This window comes from Bufo gargarizans, chromosome 7 (assembly GCF_014858855.1).
Source record: "Bufo gargarizans isolate SCDJY-AF-19 chromosome 7, ASM1485885v1, whole genome shotgun sequence".
NCBI classification, from domain to species: domain Eukaryota; kingdom Metazoa; phylum Chordata; class Amphibia; order Anura; family Bufonidae; genus Bufo; species Bufo gargarizans.
Window position 1 is genome coordinate 27,907,510 of NC_058086.1, and position 15,983 is coordinate 27,923,492.

At 50.4% G+C, this 15,983-nt stretch overlaps 1 protein-coding gene across 1 annotated transcript in view; it reads right to left on the minus strand.

Moving 5' to 3' along the window:
• RNF11 (ring finger protein 11) overlaps positions 1 to 451 on the minus strand; it is a 44,628-nt gene extending 44,177 nt beyond the window's left edge. Inside the window, exon 1 of the mRNA XM_044300766.1 lies at positions 94 to 451. Coding sequence (XP_044156701.1) covers positions 94 to 216 — 123 coding nt within the window. The 5' untranslated portion in view covers positions 217 to 451. The remainder of the gene's footprint in view (positions 1 to 93) is intronic.
• Between the last annotated feature and the right edge of the window lie 15,532 nt (positions 452 to 15,983).

The window sequence follows — 15,983 nt, forward strand, 5'->3', positions numbered from 1 at the left end:
GTCTATAGGGGACATTATATACAGACACACATTATGTATACTGACAGACACACAGAGTATATACATGGCCGCCAGGTCTATAGGTGACATTACCTGGTACGGGGGCGGCGGCTCCTGATCCCCCTCATTGCCATCCCCATAACTCGCCCGATCAGACTGCGATTCGTGCAGCAGAGAGATATCATCCGATGTCGGTGACTTTAAGCAGTTCCCCATGTCGCCCGCCGGGAGTTTTCTCTACACGGGTCACCCGGGGCCTCCTATCCTGACACCTGGGCCTTGAAGCCGGCTCTTAACTAAAGCGCCTATTGCTTCTCCGTACGTGACGAGTCTGTCCCCCGGCCGCTGCTCCGGTATCCCGGGCCGGTCAGCCTCTTTCTCCGCTGCGCTCCGCCGAGATACCGGCCGCCATTACTAATGCCTGAGCTCGCAGACACGGCGTGACGTCACCGCCAGCCGGGAGGAGGCCACGCCCCAGTGTTTGTGTCTGGGAGGAGGAGGGTCACGTGGCGCGGCGCACCCCTTCGCTGCCGGCTGACAGAATTTGGCTGCTGAGAACAATGGCCTCCTCCCTGCCGTGCAGTCTGCTGCTCCCTGTTATCAGCCACCTTTGGACTGAGCTGTGCCTCACAGGGACTGCTCATGTCTTCCCATAACCACCTCTTTAGCCCACACATGTCCCGCCTTGTGATGTCAGATTTGATATGGCCCCTGCCTATGGATGTGACGTCATTGCATACATCTTGTACAGAAGGTCATTGAAAGTAAATGATCAAGGTCTGCAGCATGACGTCATAGCCCCTGTTGTTCCAAGTTACCCCCTATCCACAGGTGCTGGTATAGAATCAGGTCTCCTATGGGGTTGTCCGCTTTAGAAAACCCATTCTCCTATACCCTGTTAGGGAATTCTGGGGGGCGGTCTGTTCAGGAGCCTCATCTCCCTTCCATAGTAAGGCCTCTTGCACACGAACCGTGCTGCGGCCCGCAATGCACAAACACCCACAGTGGGGCAGCCGTAGCGGATTGCGGACCCATTCACTTTAATGGGTCCGCGATCCGGCCGTTCCGCAAAAAGATAGGGCATGTTCTATCTTTTTGCGGAACGGAAGTACGGGACGAAACCCCACGGAAGCACTCCGTAGAGCTTCCGTAGGGTTCCGTTCCGTGCTTCCGTTCCGCATCTCCGGATTTGCAGACCCATTGAAGTGAATGGGTCCGCATCCGTGATGCGGAACGCACACGGAACGGTGCCCGTGTATTGCGGATCCGCAATACAGCTACGGAGCGCACACGTTCGTGTGCAATAAGAAAGAGAGTCTCTGGCCCTGGAGGACCTGTCCTGTCCCTCAATACACAGAAAACCTACGGATTGGAATGGACAGGGTGTAATGCTTCATGTCCCCTGTGGTGGCGCTGCAGGGAAATTAAAAGCTTACTGCCAGGGTTCCAGGAAGACCACTGCTGATGGCTGGGGGTCTCAGAAAGAGGACACCACCTGATCAGGGGCCCTTCTAACAGCTAGGGACTTTTAAAACTGCACAACATTTCTAAACGTATACATTATATTCATTTTTATGATTTATACAATTAACATGATGTTTAATGATGGGACAATCTCAAAATGCCATCCCAATGGCACAAATGGTTGTGTCGCCTCGATATCCCACCCCCCTGGTTTATTATTGTGGGCGATGAGGACATGAGATGATGGAGGCTACAGCCCTTCTCTTCTTAGCTGAGTGGTACCCGCGGCCTCTCCACGGGGTGTGAAACGTTGTCACTCACTCACAGGGATGTCCGTTGCTAGGCAACCGTCCAAAAGTTCCACCTTTCTGTCAGATGTTTTGGAACAAGGCTGCAATGGGTTTGTTTTCATACGATCGTCCAAGGCGAAGGCCAATGCAGATATTGCTTGCCCATCAGATCAGGGCATACCAGGAACTTGCAGCCTAACCTCCATCCACGCTTCAGACATAGTCACATGTTAATCAAGGACTTAAAAGCATTTAGGTCATTGCAAAGGTTGCATGTAAGGACAGCCAGGAGCTTGTATTTATGGGAGGAAATAGAGAGGCAGTGACTCATGATGAGCCAGCAATTACCCTGCTGAGGAGTCACCGTGGCTATGATTGTCCTGTCCCAGGCCTGGAAAAGGATTAGTTCTTCGAATTATGTAGGATAAGTTCACAAGGGTCAGTAGAAGACAGTGGTCAGGACAGGCAGCGGAGGGTCGATACAATAAGCAGACAGTGGTCAGGACAAGCAGTGGAGGGTCAATACAATAAGCAGACAGTGGTCAGGGCAGGCAGCAGAGGGTCAATACAATAAGCAGACAGTGGTCAGGGCAGGGAGCGGAGGGTCGATACAATAAGCAGACAGTGGTCAGGACAAGCAGTGGAGGGTCAATACAATAAGCAGACAGTGGTCAGGGCAGGCAGCAGAGGGTCAATACAATAAGCAGACAGTGGTCAGGACAAGCAGTGGAGGGTCAATACAATAAGCAGACAGTGGTCAGGGCAGGCAGCAGAGGGTCAATACAATAAGCAGACAGTGGTCAGGGCAGGCAGCGGAGGGTCGATACAATAAGCAGACAGTGGTCAGGGCAGGCAGCAGAGGGTCGATACAATAAGCAGACAGTGGTCAGGGCAGGCAGCAGAGGGTCAATACAATAAGCAGACAGTGGTCAGGGCAGGGAGCGGAGGGTCAATACAATAAGCAGACAGTGGTCAGGGCAGGCAGCAGAGGGTCAATACAATAAGCAGACAGTGGTCAGGACAGGCAGCGGAGGGTCGATACAATAAGCAGACAGTGGTCAGGGCAGGCAGTGAAGGGTCAATACAATAAGCAGACAGTGGTCAGGGCAGGCAGCAGAGGGTCAATACAATAAGCAGACAGTGGTCAGGGCAGGCAGCGGAGGGTCAATACAATAAGCAGACAGTGGTCAGGGCAGGCAGCAGAGGGTCAATACAATAAGCAGACAGTGGTCAGGGCAGGCAGCAGAGGGTCAATACAATAAGCAGACAGTGGTCAGGGCAGGCAGCAGAGGGTCAATACAATAAGCAGACAGTGGTCAGGGCAGGCAGCAGAGGGTCAATACAATAAGCAGACAGTGGTCAGGGCAGGCAGCAGAGGGTCAATACAATAAGCAGACAGTGGTCAGGGCAGGCAGCAGAGGGTCAATACAATAAGCAGACAGTGGTCAGGGCAGGCAGCGGAGGGTCGATACAATAAGCAGACAGTGGTCAGGGCAGGCAGCAGAGGGTCAATACAATAAGCAGACAATGGTCAGGACAGGCAGCGGAGGGTCAATACAATAAGCAGACAGTGGTCAGGGCAGGCAGCAGAGGGTCAATACAATAAGCAGACAGTGGTCAGGACAGGCAGCGGAGGGTCAATACAATAAGCAGACAGTGGTCAGGGCAGGCAGCAGAGGGTCAATACAATAAGCAGACAGTGGTCAGGGCAGGCAGCAGAGGGTCAATACAATAAGCAGACAGTGGTCAGGGCAGGCAGCAGAGGGTCAATACAATAAGCAGACAGTGGTCAGGGCGGCCAGCGGAGGGTCAATACAATAAGCAGACAGTGGTCAGGGCGGCCAGCGGAGGGTCAATACAATAAGCAGACAGTGGTCAGGACAAGCAGCGGAGGGTCAATACAATAAGCAGACAGTGGTCAGGGCAGGCAGCAGAGGGTCAATACAATAAGCAGACAGTGGTCAGGGCAGGGAGCGGAGGGTCAATACAATAAGCAGACAGTGGTCAGGGCAGGGAGCGGAGGGTCGATACAATAAGCAGACAGTGGTCAGGGCAGGCAGCAGAGGGTCAATACAATAAGCAGACAGTGGTCAGGGCAGGCAGCAGAGGGTCAATACAATAAGACAGTGGTCAGGGCGGCCAGCGGAGGGTCAATACAATAAGCAGACAGTGGTCAGGGCAGGCAGCAGAGGGTCAATACAATAAGCAGACAGTGGTCAGGACAGGCAGCGGAGGGTCAATACAATAAGCAGACAGTGGTCAGGGCAGGCAGCAGAGGGTCAATACAAAAAGCAGACAGTGGTCAGGGCGGCCAGCGGAGGGTCAATACAATAAGCAGACAGTGGTCAGGACAAGCAGCGGAGGGTCAATACAATAAGCAGACAGTGGTCAGGGCAGGCAGCAGAGGGTCAATACAATAAGCAGACAATGGTCAGGACAGGCAGCGGAGGGTCAATACAATAAGCAGACAGTGGTCAGGGCAGGCAGCAGAGGGTCAATACAATAAGCAGACAGTGGTCAGGGCAGGCAGCAGAGGGTCAATACAATAAGCAGACAGTGGTCAGGACAAGCAGCGGAGGGTCAATACAATAAGCAGACAGTGGTCAGGGCAGGCAGCAGAGGGTCAATACAATAAGCAGACAGTGGTCAGGGCAGGCAGCAGAGGGTCAATACAATAAGCAGACAGTGGTCAGGGCAGGCAGCAGAGGGTCAATACAATAAGCAGACAGTGGTCACGGCAGGCAGCGGAGGGTCAATACAATAAGCAGACAGTGGTCAGGGCAGGCAGCAGAGGGTCGATACAATAAGCAGACAGTGGTCAGGGCAGGCAGCAGAGGGTTAATACAATAAGCAGACAGTGGTCAGGGCAGGCAGCAGAGGGTCAATACAATAAGCAGACAGTGGTCAGGGCAGGCAGCAGAGGGTCAATACAATAAGCAGACAGTGGTCAGGGCAGGCAGCGGAGGGTCAATACAATAAGCAGACAGTGGTCAGGGCAGGCAGCGGAGGGTCAATACAATAAACAGACAGTGGTCAGGGCAGGCAGCGGAGGGTCAATACAATAAGCAGACAGTGGTCAGGGCAGGCAGCAGAGGGTCAATACAATAAGCAGACAGTGGTCAGGGCAGGCAGCGGAGGGTCAATACAATAAGCAGACAGTGGTCAGGGCAGGCAGCAGAGGGTCAATACAATAAGCAGACAGTGGTCAGGGCAGGCAGCAGAGGGTCAATACAATAAGCAGACAATGGTCAGGACAGGCAGCGGAGGGTCAATACAATAAGCAGACAGTGGTCAGGGCAGGCAGCAGAGGGTCAATACAATAAGCAGACAGTGGTCAGGGCAGGCAGCAGAGGGTCAATACAATAAGCAGACAGTGGTCAGGACAAGCAGCGGAGGGTCAATACAATAAGCAGACAGTGGTCAGGGCAGGCAGCAGAGGGTCAATACAATAAGCAGACAGTGGTCAGGGCAGGCAGCAGAGGGTCAATACAATAAGCAGACAGTGGTCAGGGCAGGCAGCAGAGGGTCAATACAATAAGCAGACAGTGGTCAGGGCAGGCAGCAGAGGGTCAATACAATAAGCAGACAGTGGTCAGGGCAGGCAGCGGAGGGTCAATACAATAAGCAGACAGTGGTCAGGGCAGGCAGCGGAGGGTCAATACAATAAGCAGACAGTGGTCAGGGCAGGCAGCGGAGGGTCAATACAATAAGCAGACAGTGGTCAGGGCAGGCAGCAGAGGGTCAATACAATAAGCAGACAGTGGTCAGGGCAGGCAGCGGAGGGTCAATACAATAAGCAGACAGTGGTTAAGGGCAGGCAGCGGAGGGTCAATACAATAAGCAGACAGTGGTCAGGGCAGGCAGCGGAGGGTCAATACAATAAGCAGACAGTGGTCAGGGCAGGCAGCGGAGGGTCAATACAATAAGCAGACAGTGGTCAGGGCAGGCAGCAGAGGGTCAATACAATAAGCAGACAGTGGTCAGGGCAGGCAGCAGAGGGTCAATACAATAAGCAGACAGTGGTCAGGGCAGGCAGCAGAGGGTCAATACAATAAGACAGTGGTCAGGGCAGGCAGCGGAGGGTCAGTACAATAAGCAGACAGTGGTCAGGGCAGGCAGCGGAGGGTCAGTACAATAAGCAGACAGTGATGAGGGCAGGCAGCAGAGGGTCAATACAATAAGCAGACAGTGGTCAGGGCAGGCAGCAGAGGGTCAATACAATAAGCAGACAGTGGTCAGGGCAGGCAGCAGAGGGTCAATACAATAAGCAGACAGTGGTCAGGGCAGGCAGCAGAGGGTCAATACAATAAGCAGACAGTGGTCAGGGCAGGCAGCAGAGGGTCAATACAATAAGCAGACAGTGGTCAGGGCAGGCAGCAGAGGGTCAATACAATAAGCAGACAGTGGTCAGGGCAGGCAGCAGAGGGTCAATACAATAAGCAGACAGTGGTCAGGGCAGGCAGCAGAGGGTCAATACAATAAGCAGACAGTGGTCAGGGCAGGCAGCAGAGGGTCAATACAATAAGCAGACAGTGGTCAGGGCAGGCAGCGGAGGGTCAATACAATAAGCAGACAGTGGTCAGGGCAGGCAGCAGAGGGTCAATACAATAAGCAGACAGTGGTCAGGGCAGGCAGCAGAGGGTCAATACAATAAGCAGACAGTGGTCAGGGCAGGCAGCAGAGGGTCAATACAATAAGCAGACAGTGGTCAGGGCAGGCAGCAGAGGGTCAATACAATAAGCAGACAGTGGTCAGGGCAGGCAGCAGAGGGTCAATACAATAAGCAGACAGTGGTCAGGGCAGGCAGCAGAGGGTCAATACAATAAGCAGACAGTGGTCAGGGCAGGCAGCAGAGGGTCAATACAATAAGCAGACAGTGGTCAGGGCAGGCAGCGGAGGGTCGATACAATAAGCAGACAGTGGTCAGGGCAGGCAGCAGAGGGTCAATACAATAAGCAGACAGTGGTCAGGGCAGGCAGCGGAGGGTCAATACAATAAGCAGACAGTGGTCAGGGCAGGCAGCAGAGGGTCGATACAATAAGCAGACAGTGGTCAGGACAGGCAGGGGAGGGTCGATACAATAAGCAGACAGTGGTCAGGGAAGGGTCAGAGACAGTAGCAGGCAAGGTTCGGTACAAAGGCAGTCAGAAAGAGATAAACACACCCTTCACTAGGACTGGAATACCTAAAGCTCACCCCTTCGACCAGGTGAAGGCTCCTTCAATGTGCACAATTGGCTCAAGGCAACTAGGGTGCACCCATGCTGGCCCTTTAAGAACCGGATAGCTCCCACCCCAGAGAGTGCCCTGGAGGCTCTTACTGAGAAGCGCAGGCCATGGGCCGCATAACCCCATGGGAAGCCGGTGGCCAGATCTGCTGTTGGTGAGTGACAGAAATTGAGCGGGTCTTGGCCACCGGGACAAGAGAGCAGGGTGAGTAACGTGGCGTCCGTGCCTGCCTGGAAATATGGGGGGAAGTGGGCATGGAAAACCACTACTGGGGAAAAAAAGTATGGAGAACAGGGGAGAGAAGATAGAGGAAAAGTGGCATTTTCAGCCACCACAGCTTTCTGCATGTTCATGTTGGTAGTTATAATCGGTATGCATAACCTCCTCCTAGTGGGGCCAGAATTTATCATTTAACCACTTCACAACTGCTGCACAACTTTATACATTGGCGGTAGGGCCTTTAAACATGGCGCCTGCTTCAGAGCATAGCGGGTGCCATAGACACCCAGGCCTAATGTCTGCGGTTGACGATAACGCCGATCGCAGACAATGAACCCCTCAGGTGCCATGGTCAATTGTGGCCACATCATCTGAGTAGGCTTTTGCTCCCAAAGCCTGAACAGATCTCCTGTTCAGCGACTGGCGGAGCCAATCGTTCTCTGTGGTAGCCTCGGTCCTCTCATAGGAACATAGTGAACAGACTGTAAAAAAAAAGTCAAAAAAGTTTTTCAAAAAATTTAAAAAATTCGAATCACCTCCCCGTCCAAAAAAGCTTGTACTGGTAAAACATAAAAATATTTGCGCCATGTGGTAACAGTGTAATGAAAAAAATATATATAAAGTGATTAAAAAGTCATACACACCCCAAAATGGTGTTAATAAAAACAACAGTGTAAGAGCTCGTTCACACAAACGCCCGTGCCCGGGCTGTGGACCGCAAATTGCGGTCCGGAATGCACGGGCACCGTCCGTGGGGCAGGCGCATGGGGATTACTCGAATGGGTTTGCGATCCTTCCGTTCTGCAAAAAAGATAAAGCAAGTTCTATCTTTTTTGCGGTGCGGAAGCACGGAACGGAACCCCAGAAAGCACTCCGTAGTGCTTCCGTAGTGTTCCGTTCTTCCATTCTGCATCTCCGGATTTGCGGACCCATTGAAATGAATGGGTCCGCATCCGTGATGATGATGATGCGGTCCGCAATACGGCAACGGGCATCACAAGTTCGCATGAACGAGCCCTAACAGCGTAGGAAACTGTATCGGCCTGGCCTCCGGATTTGATTCATTTGTAGCAAAGCTCCCGGCTGCACACAGACATCTCGGGGACGGCAGGAACTGAAGTAAATTGGAAAGGTGTGGATCGCGCTTTATTTCGTTGTATAAATGGCTCGGCTCCATCAAGACTCCGAGAAATAACTGCACAACAGCGCTCTCTGCTGGACATGAATGTCATTGACCACATAATGTAAACGAGGTTGTCCAGACTTTTTTTTTTCCCTCTAATAACACAGAGATGCCCAACCTGCGGCCCTACAGCTGTTGCAAAACTACAACTCCCAGCCTACCTGGAAAGCCTACAGCTATCAGCCTACAGCCGAGCATGATGGGAGTTGTAGTTTTACCACAGCTGGAGGGCTGCAGGTTGCGCATCCCTGATCTAACATAACAGATCTCAGACGGAAATCACTAAAACAAATGCAAAATGTGCAGAGCACTGAGCGTAAGGGATGCGTAAAATACAGGATCTGTGAAGCCGTCCTAACTTGTATTGTATTTATCTTAAAGGGGTTCTCCGGGCTCTCCTGTATTGATCCCCTATCCTCAGGATAGTTCAAACAGAATCAATGGCAGCATATCCTTCAAGGGTTCTTCATTTTATTTGGGCCAAAGATAGTGCAACATTTCGACTAAATCATAGTCTTTCTCAAGCATAATATAGAGTGAGCCTTACTCTCATATGGCCTCATGCACACGACCGTTGTGTGTTTTGCGGTCTGAAAATTGCGGATCCACAAAACACGGATGGCGTCCATGTGCATTCCGCAATTTGCGGAACGGCACGGACAGCTATTGATATAACTGCCTTTTCTTGTCCGCAAAACTGGTTGTTTTTTTTTCTGCGGACCACGGAACGGAGCAACGGATGCGGGCAGCACACGGAGCGCTGTCCGCATCTTTTGCGGCCCCATTGAAGTGAATGGGTCCGAATCAGAGCCGCCAAAACTGCGGTCGTGTGCATGAGGCCTGTATAGTATAAAAAACACCTCCCCTACCAGATATAACCAATCATTTGCACAATAGAACTATTTAATCACAAATCGCTGAGTATTCACCAATCCAATACCTCATACAAGTGATTGTCATGGCAGATAGCCAATCTTTGTAGGTGCATTCAATGCGTCATGGTGGAGGCAGGCGGACGGGTCCCCAGCATCGCGCACGTGGATTCAGCGTTTACAGATCGGCGGGGGTCCGACACCCACTGGCTCTGGAAACAGAAGGCTCCCCCCGCTGTCTAGTGGCCGTGCCAGGTTACTGCAGCTCAGTTCTCATTTACTGAAGCTGCCACAAACAGTGCTGGTTATTACACCCCCACTGATCTGATATTGATATCCTCTCTGGAGGCTAGGTCATCTAAAAGCTGGACAATTCCTTTCATGGCCGCATGCTAATGCTGCAGTCTTCCTGGCAAAATTGGATAACACTGGAATGGCTAGAAAAATCGGATAGTAACACATATCCCTTGAAAACCCCTTTAATAATCTTAAAGGGGTTGTCCTGGATTCAAACATTAATGACCTATCCTCAGAAGAGAGCATTAAATCGGATCGGTGGGGGTCCAACTCCTGGCTATTCTACAACGATTCGAGCACAGCGCCATACATTGTATAGTGGACGTGCTTGGTACTGCAGCTCAATCCCATTCAAGTGAATGGGACTAAGCCGCAGAAAGGCCATGTGACCGGTGGAGGTGACGTTACTGGCCTAGGAAGGGGGCGCAGCTTTCACCTTCCAACAGCTGATCTGAGGGGTGCCAGGAGTCAGACCCCCCAACAACCAGATATGGGTGACCTATCCTGAGGATAGACATTTATATTTAAGTCCTTGAAAAACTCCTTTTATTAAGCTTAAAGGGGTTCCCTCACTTCAGCAAATGGCATTTATCATGTAGAGAAAGTTAATAGAAGGCACTTACTAATGTATTGTGATTATCCATATTGCTTCCTTTGATGGCTGGATTCATTTTTTTTTATCACATTATACACTGCTCGTTTCCATAGTTATGACCACCCTGCAATCCAGCAGCGGTGGTCGTGCTTGTACGTACACTATAGAAAAAAGTCGTTTTATATTACTAGCCTATTAGTATCTAATTCCGGAATTCTGGAGACCCCCCCCCCCCCCCTTCCTTCATTTTTCTGCAGTGAGGATTTCTGGATTTTACAGTTTTATGACATGAATGCACAAATGTGTCTTTGTGTGCCCTGAACTGGTTAAGTCGGGAATCAGTTACTGGGTTTCATGCCCGTTCCTGAGGCCCGCCATCCAAAACTGCTTTTGCAGCAACCGGTCAGAAAACCTTCCAAGTTTCATGGTAAGAGCTGCCAAGATAACAGTCTGGTGGTGTTCGCGCCATTTTCTAAACAGCGCCTCAGCAAAAGTCTAACTTGAAGCTTCCAGGCCCCAATGCAAAATCTGCAACAGGGCCACCACCTACTAGGGGCCCTTCATAATGCCGGTATATTCTTACATGGCAGGAGGCCATTGGGTGCTCAGGTTCTGAGGTCTGAAAATGACTCCTACCTCACTATCCCTATGGCTATGCCTCTGCTGAGTTTGTAAATAAATAAATAAACATAAGAAATACATAAAATAAATGTTTTTCCAAGGCATAGTCTTAAAGGGAACCCGTCACCGTGAAATGCAGTGTAGTCTGCCAACAGCCTGTTATAGAGCAGAAGGAGCTGAGCAGATTGATATACAGCTAAGGGCCCATTCACACGACTGTAGGCGGTCCGTGCCCTTGTTGTGGACTGCAAACAGCCTGTCCGCAATATACGGGCACCGGCCGCGTGAATCCCGTATCACGGATGTGGACCCATTGACTTGAATGGGTCTGCAATCCACAAGATACAGCACAGTACGGAACGGAGGCACGAATCAGAAGACCGCGGAAGGGCCATGTCTCCACACCATGTCGTGTATTGCGGATCGCACACCCATTCGAGTCAATGGGTCCGAGTCAATGGGTCTGAGCTTCCATTGCAGTGTAGCGCACAGGCATGGGGCACACGCGGTCGTGTAAATAAGCCCTAACCTTGTATTTTATTCCTCTAAATCTCTTCTTGTTCTGACCTAAGGAGTCGTGTGTGGGCGGATCCAAGCAGTGATTGACAGCTGTCTATGTAGGCACACTGCCAGTCACTGAGTAGGACCACCCGCATGATTACATTGTGTCTCAAGGTGACATATTCCCTTTAAGGCCTCTTTCACACGGGGCGAGATTTCCGCACGGGTGCAATGCGTGAGGTGAACGCATTGCACCCGCACTGAATCCGGATCCATTCATTGATGGTGATGAATCATGTGACGGACCATGTGATGAGCGCAGTGACGTCACCACAGGTCCTTTTCCTCCTGCACAGCAAAGAAGAAGAAAGAAGAGATGGCGGCTGCGGGAACAAGTGGATTAAGGTGAGTTACATTTTTTTTATTTATTTTAACCCCTCCAGCGCTATTGTACTAAGCATTCTGTATTAAGAATGCAATTATTTTCCCTTATAACCATGTTATAAGGGAAAATAATAAAATCTACACAACACCTAACCCAAACATCCCGATTTTTCTCACGTGCGTGCAAAACGCATTAAAATGTTTTGCACTTGCGAGGAAAAATCGTGCATTTCCCGCGACGCACCTGCATCTTATCCGGCCCAAATCCATGACGCCCGTGTGAAAGAGGCCTAAGTGCCTTAAAGCAGCTCCTCCCGCTCTATGACCTACCGCCTCCAGATTATAATGCATATTCATGTTGACAGGTTGCCTTTAATTTGGCCCAAGTGTATAAGAACTATGTTGGTTGGTTAGGGGTCCATGACTATTATTACCCAGGCGCCCACTCTCAATTACCCTCCCTCCCCCCCAACTTCATTTATGGTCAGTGCACAAGGAATAAACAAACAAAAAAGAACTTTCTAGATAAACGCCAAGTTTAATGTATCATAGACCAGCTCGAGGAATGTTTTCCCACATGTATCAGGAACAGTTCAAAGACTGGAAGAAGAAACTGCGCCCAGTATATATTTAGAAATGTGGGTACATTGGCCCTTTTGCCTGGAATGTGGTGTTATCTTTTCATTGGACCTGCTTCAGATCATGGTGCGGACTGTATTACTACTGTGCAGCTCGTACTGTAAGGAATGCCAAAATAAAGTTTAAGACGTATCTTTGCCCTGTGCGTGAACTGAAGTCTAGGGTGACTTCCATAACGTCCCGACAAAATAAACTCTATGTATAGGGAAACCAGTGTGATACCAGTCATGGATGAGTTATGAAGCTTGATGTCTACTCAACTCAAGTGCCAATAAACCATTAATGTGGGAATGAGGAATTACCGTAGCAGAGCCTTTGTGGGGGGGACACGTTATACCTACCTGACATAAAGGGGGTAATAAGGATATTTTTTTTTGCAATATACTATGCTTATCTGCAGGGGCAGACTGGGAACTTACAGTGGTCCTGGAAAAAAGACTAAACATGGCGCCGGTTTGTAATGGGATCCAAAATAATGGAAGGCAGGGCCAGCAATACCATATTGTGTCACATTATTCCGCCTCAACAGAGCCGAATTCCACCCGTCCACTGCCAGCAGCACAAAATACATCCCCAAAAACTTCCACTGGCCGGCCGTGAGGAGGACCCAGGCGGCCCCCTGGGCATCGGCCCGCCGGGAAATTTCCCTGTAAGGTCTATGGCCAATTCACCCCTGCTTATCTGCTCCCCGCCACTCCAGGGCCTCCATGCTGCCTCCACCACCGTGTCCGTCTTCTGGTCCTTGCACTCTTTTCTTCTGACCATGTGACCGTGCCCATGCACCGCTCCAGCCAATGACTGGCTTCAGCAGTGATGTGGCCACAAGTAGCACATCACCGCTGAAGCCAGTCATTGGTTGGAGCGGTGCATGTGACCATGTCCATGCACTGCTGGAAGAAAAGAATGTGGGGATCGGAAGGTGGACACAGCGGGGAGGACTAGAGCGGCGTGGAGCAGCTAAGTGTGAATCTTCTGCTTTAAAGGGGTTGTCCAGGTTCAGAGCTAAGCCCGGACATACCTCCATTTTCACCCCGGCAGCCCTCCTTACATGAGCATTGGAGCAGTTCATGCTCCGATGCTCTCCTTTGCAGGGAAAAGGCATTTTTTTGGAGATCCGGTGACGTACCGGGGCTCTCCATGGGGCTGCCAGGAAGCACGGTGACGTAACCGGCACTGATGGGTGGGATTTAGCGCTGCCCTAGCCAGTAAAACGGCTAGGGCAGCGCTATAGCACGTCCATCAGAGCCGGTGACGTCACCGAACGCACTGCCAGATGGAAGCTTCCGCCCGGCAGTGTGTTATTGAAAACAAAAGAGCCCGTGCACTGCGCGATCTAGCGCAGGGCAAGGGAGTGCATCGGAGCATGAGATGCTAGCCTCAGGGGGGCTGCCTGGGTGAAAATAAGGGTATGTCCGTAACCCCTTTAAGGTGCATGCTGTGGGCATTTGCTAAGAAATCATTATTAACGGAAAATAAAGGGGTCGTCCGATATTTTGATGTTGATGACCTATCCTCAGGTTAGCTCATCGATATCAGATTGGTAGGGTCCGACTTCCAGCAACCCTGCAGATCAGCTGTTTGAAGAGGCTGCAGTGCTTCCTAGGTCATTGATGCCACGTCCACCAGCCACATGGACTACAACAGCTCACTCCTATTCAAGTGAATGGGGCCGAGCTGCAATACCGAGTACAGCCGCTACCCAATGGGTGGTGCTGTGCTTAGTAAGCCATGAAGTGGCGGTAGTGCCGCTGCCTCCTCAATCAGCAGATTGGAGGGGGTGCCTGGGTGTCAGGACCCCGCCAATCTGATATTGATGACCTGTCCTTAGGATAGGTCATCAATATCAAACACCCGGACATCCCCTATAAAAAGTCTTTAAATTGAGGCGTACTTATGGCTATCACTGTTGGCTTCTTGATCACCCCCCAGCAATCTGTAGTAGAAGGCCGGGATGAGGGGAGGAGGGGGATGGAGCTGCAGTTTCTCTCTCTGTGTCAGTGAGAAGACGTCTGATTGGCTCAGCGTGCACAGAGCAGCTCTTCCATGGCTATAGTAACAGACTGCCCAAATTAGTGGAAATAGAGACAATATGAATGGAATGAAAAAGGACCTGAAAAGCACAGGTTCGAACCCCTGCTGATTAGCGGTTTGAAGAGGTCACGTTGCTCAGACAAGCTGTAACAACACAGCGCTGTCCATTGTATAGTGGCTGTGCTTGGTATTGCAGTTCAGGCCCATTCACTTGAAAAGGCCATGGACCTGATGCCCTAGGAAGAAACAACATTGCTCGCCCAGGCTCCACGGGGTGAGTATCGGTTCTTTTGTTTTTTTACACCACTTACAGGGCCTGGTCTAGTTTTTAGCAAAGTGGATGAGATTTTAACACATCTCGTCCAAACTCTGCTAAAAAAATTATTCCGGCGTCCCCATTGAAAATTAACTTCTGGGTGCAAATTTTTATTCCGCAACATCGGATGAAATGCATGGAAAATTTTCCGCAAAATCTGTCATTTCTTCTTCTGACGTTTTCGTCAGTGTGTACACACACCCTTCTAAAGACCAAGTTCAAATATAACATTTTGGCTGCCTGCAGTCACCACTAGAGGGAGCTTAAGAGCTCAGTGCACACTACCTAATTACTGAGTTCAAGGTATTGTATGCAGTAAGCTTGAAGGCTCCCTCTAGTGGTGGGTGTAGGCAGCCAGAATGTTATAAATTGTGTCAGAAACAAAAGCTACAATCATTTATGATAGTGATACTAAAAGGGGTATTCCCATGTCAGACAATGGGGGCATATCCCATTCATTTTCATGGGACCGAGTGCTCGGCTATTTTCGGCGGCCCCATAGAAGATGAATGGAAGGCAGCCGTGCATGTACAGTGCGCCCTCCAGGACTTTGCCGGCTCAGTTTACGAGATAGGTGTGGGACCCCCACCTATCAGAAGATGGGGGCATATCCTAGCAATATGCCCCCATTGTCTGAGATGGGAATACCCCTTTAAGAAACTGTGGTCAAAAATTGAGATTTTCTTCAGGCGAGGCTTGACTGTGATCTTCACTGTATAGCTTCCTTTTACAAGGTCAATTTCTAATAATAAGCTTTTTTTTATGAGAAAAATACTGGGTGCGAACATTACAAGAATTCAGGAAAAGGCTGCGCGGTAATAGGCAGCGCTGGCAGGAAGTTATAGAGAAGCGGTGCGGCATCCTGGCGGATGTGGAAGTCGATGATCCGCGCAGTGATTTATGACTCTGTGTCAGATCTTGACACGTCTACTAGATTAGGAGTTTAATAAGCCGCAGGAAATAATTGGCGTACCGGGGAAATATCGCCGCCATGTAACGGTAATATTTTCATACTGAGATTAGCTAATTGCAAATGCAGATAAGACGAGTAACTTGTATGTTTATGAGCGACAATAACATCTATAAATCTCAATGCATTACTACAAAGCGCATCAGGGTGCGCCAGGGTCCGGTCACAGGTAGGAGCGGCGGCACGAGAATGAGAAACCCTGTGTCCACATGCGGTTAACCCGATTTTTAAATTGATAGTGATCAATTTAAAAACCGGGTTCAGTGGGGGGTCCGACACCCTGCACCCCCCGCCAATCAGCTGTTTGTAGCAGAAGCATAACAGTGGGCAAAGCTTGATACAGAAGGCTGCCCCCACTGTGTAGTGGCCGTGC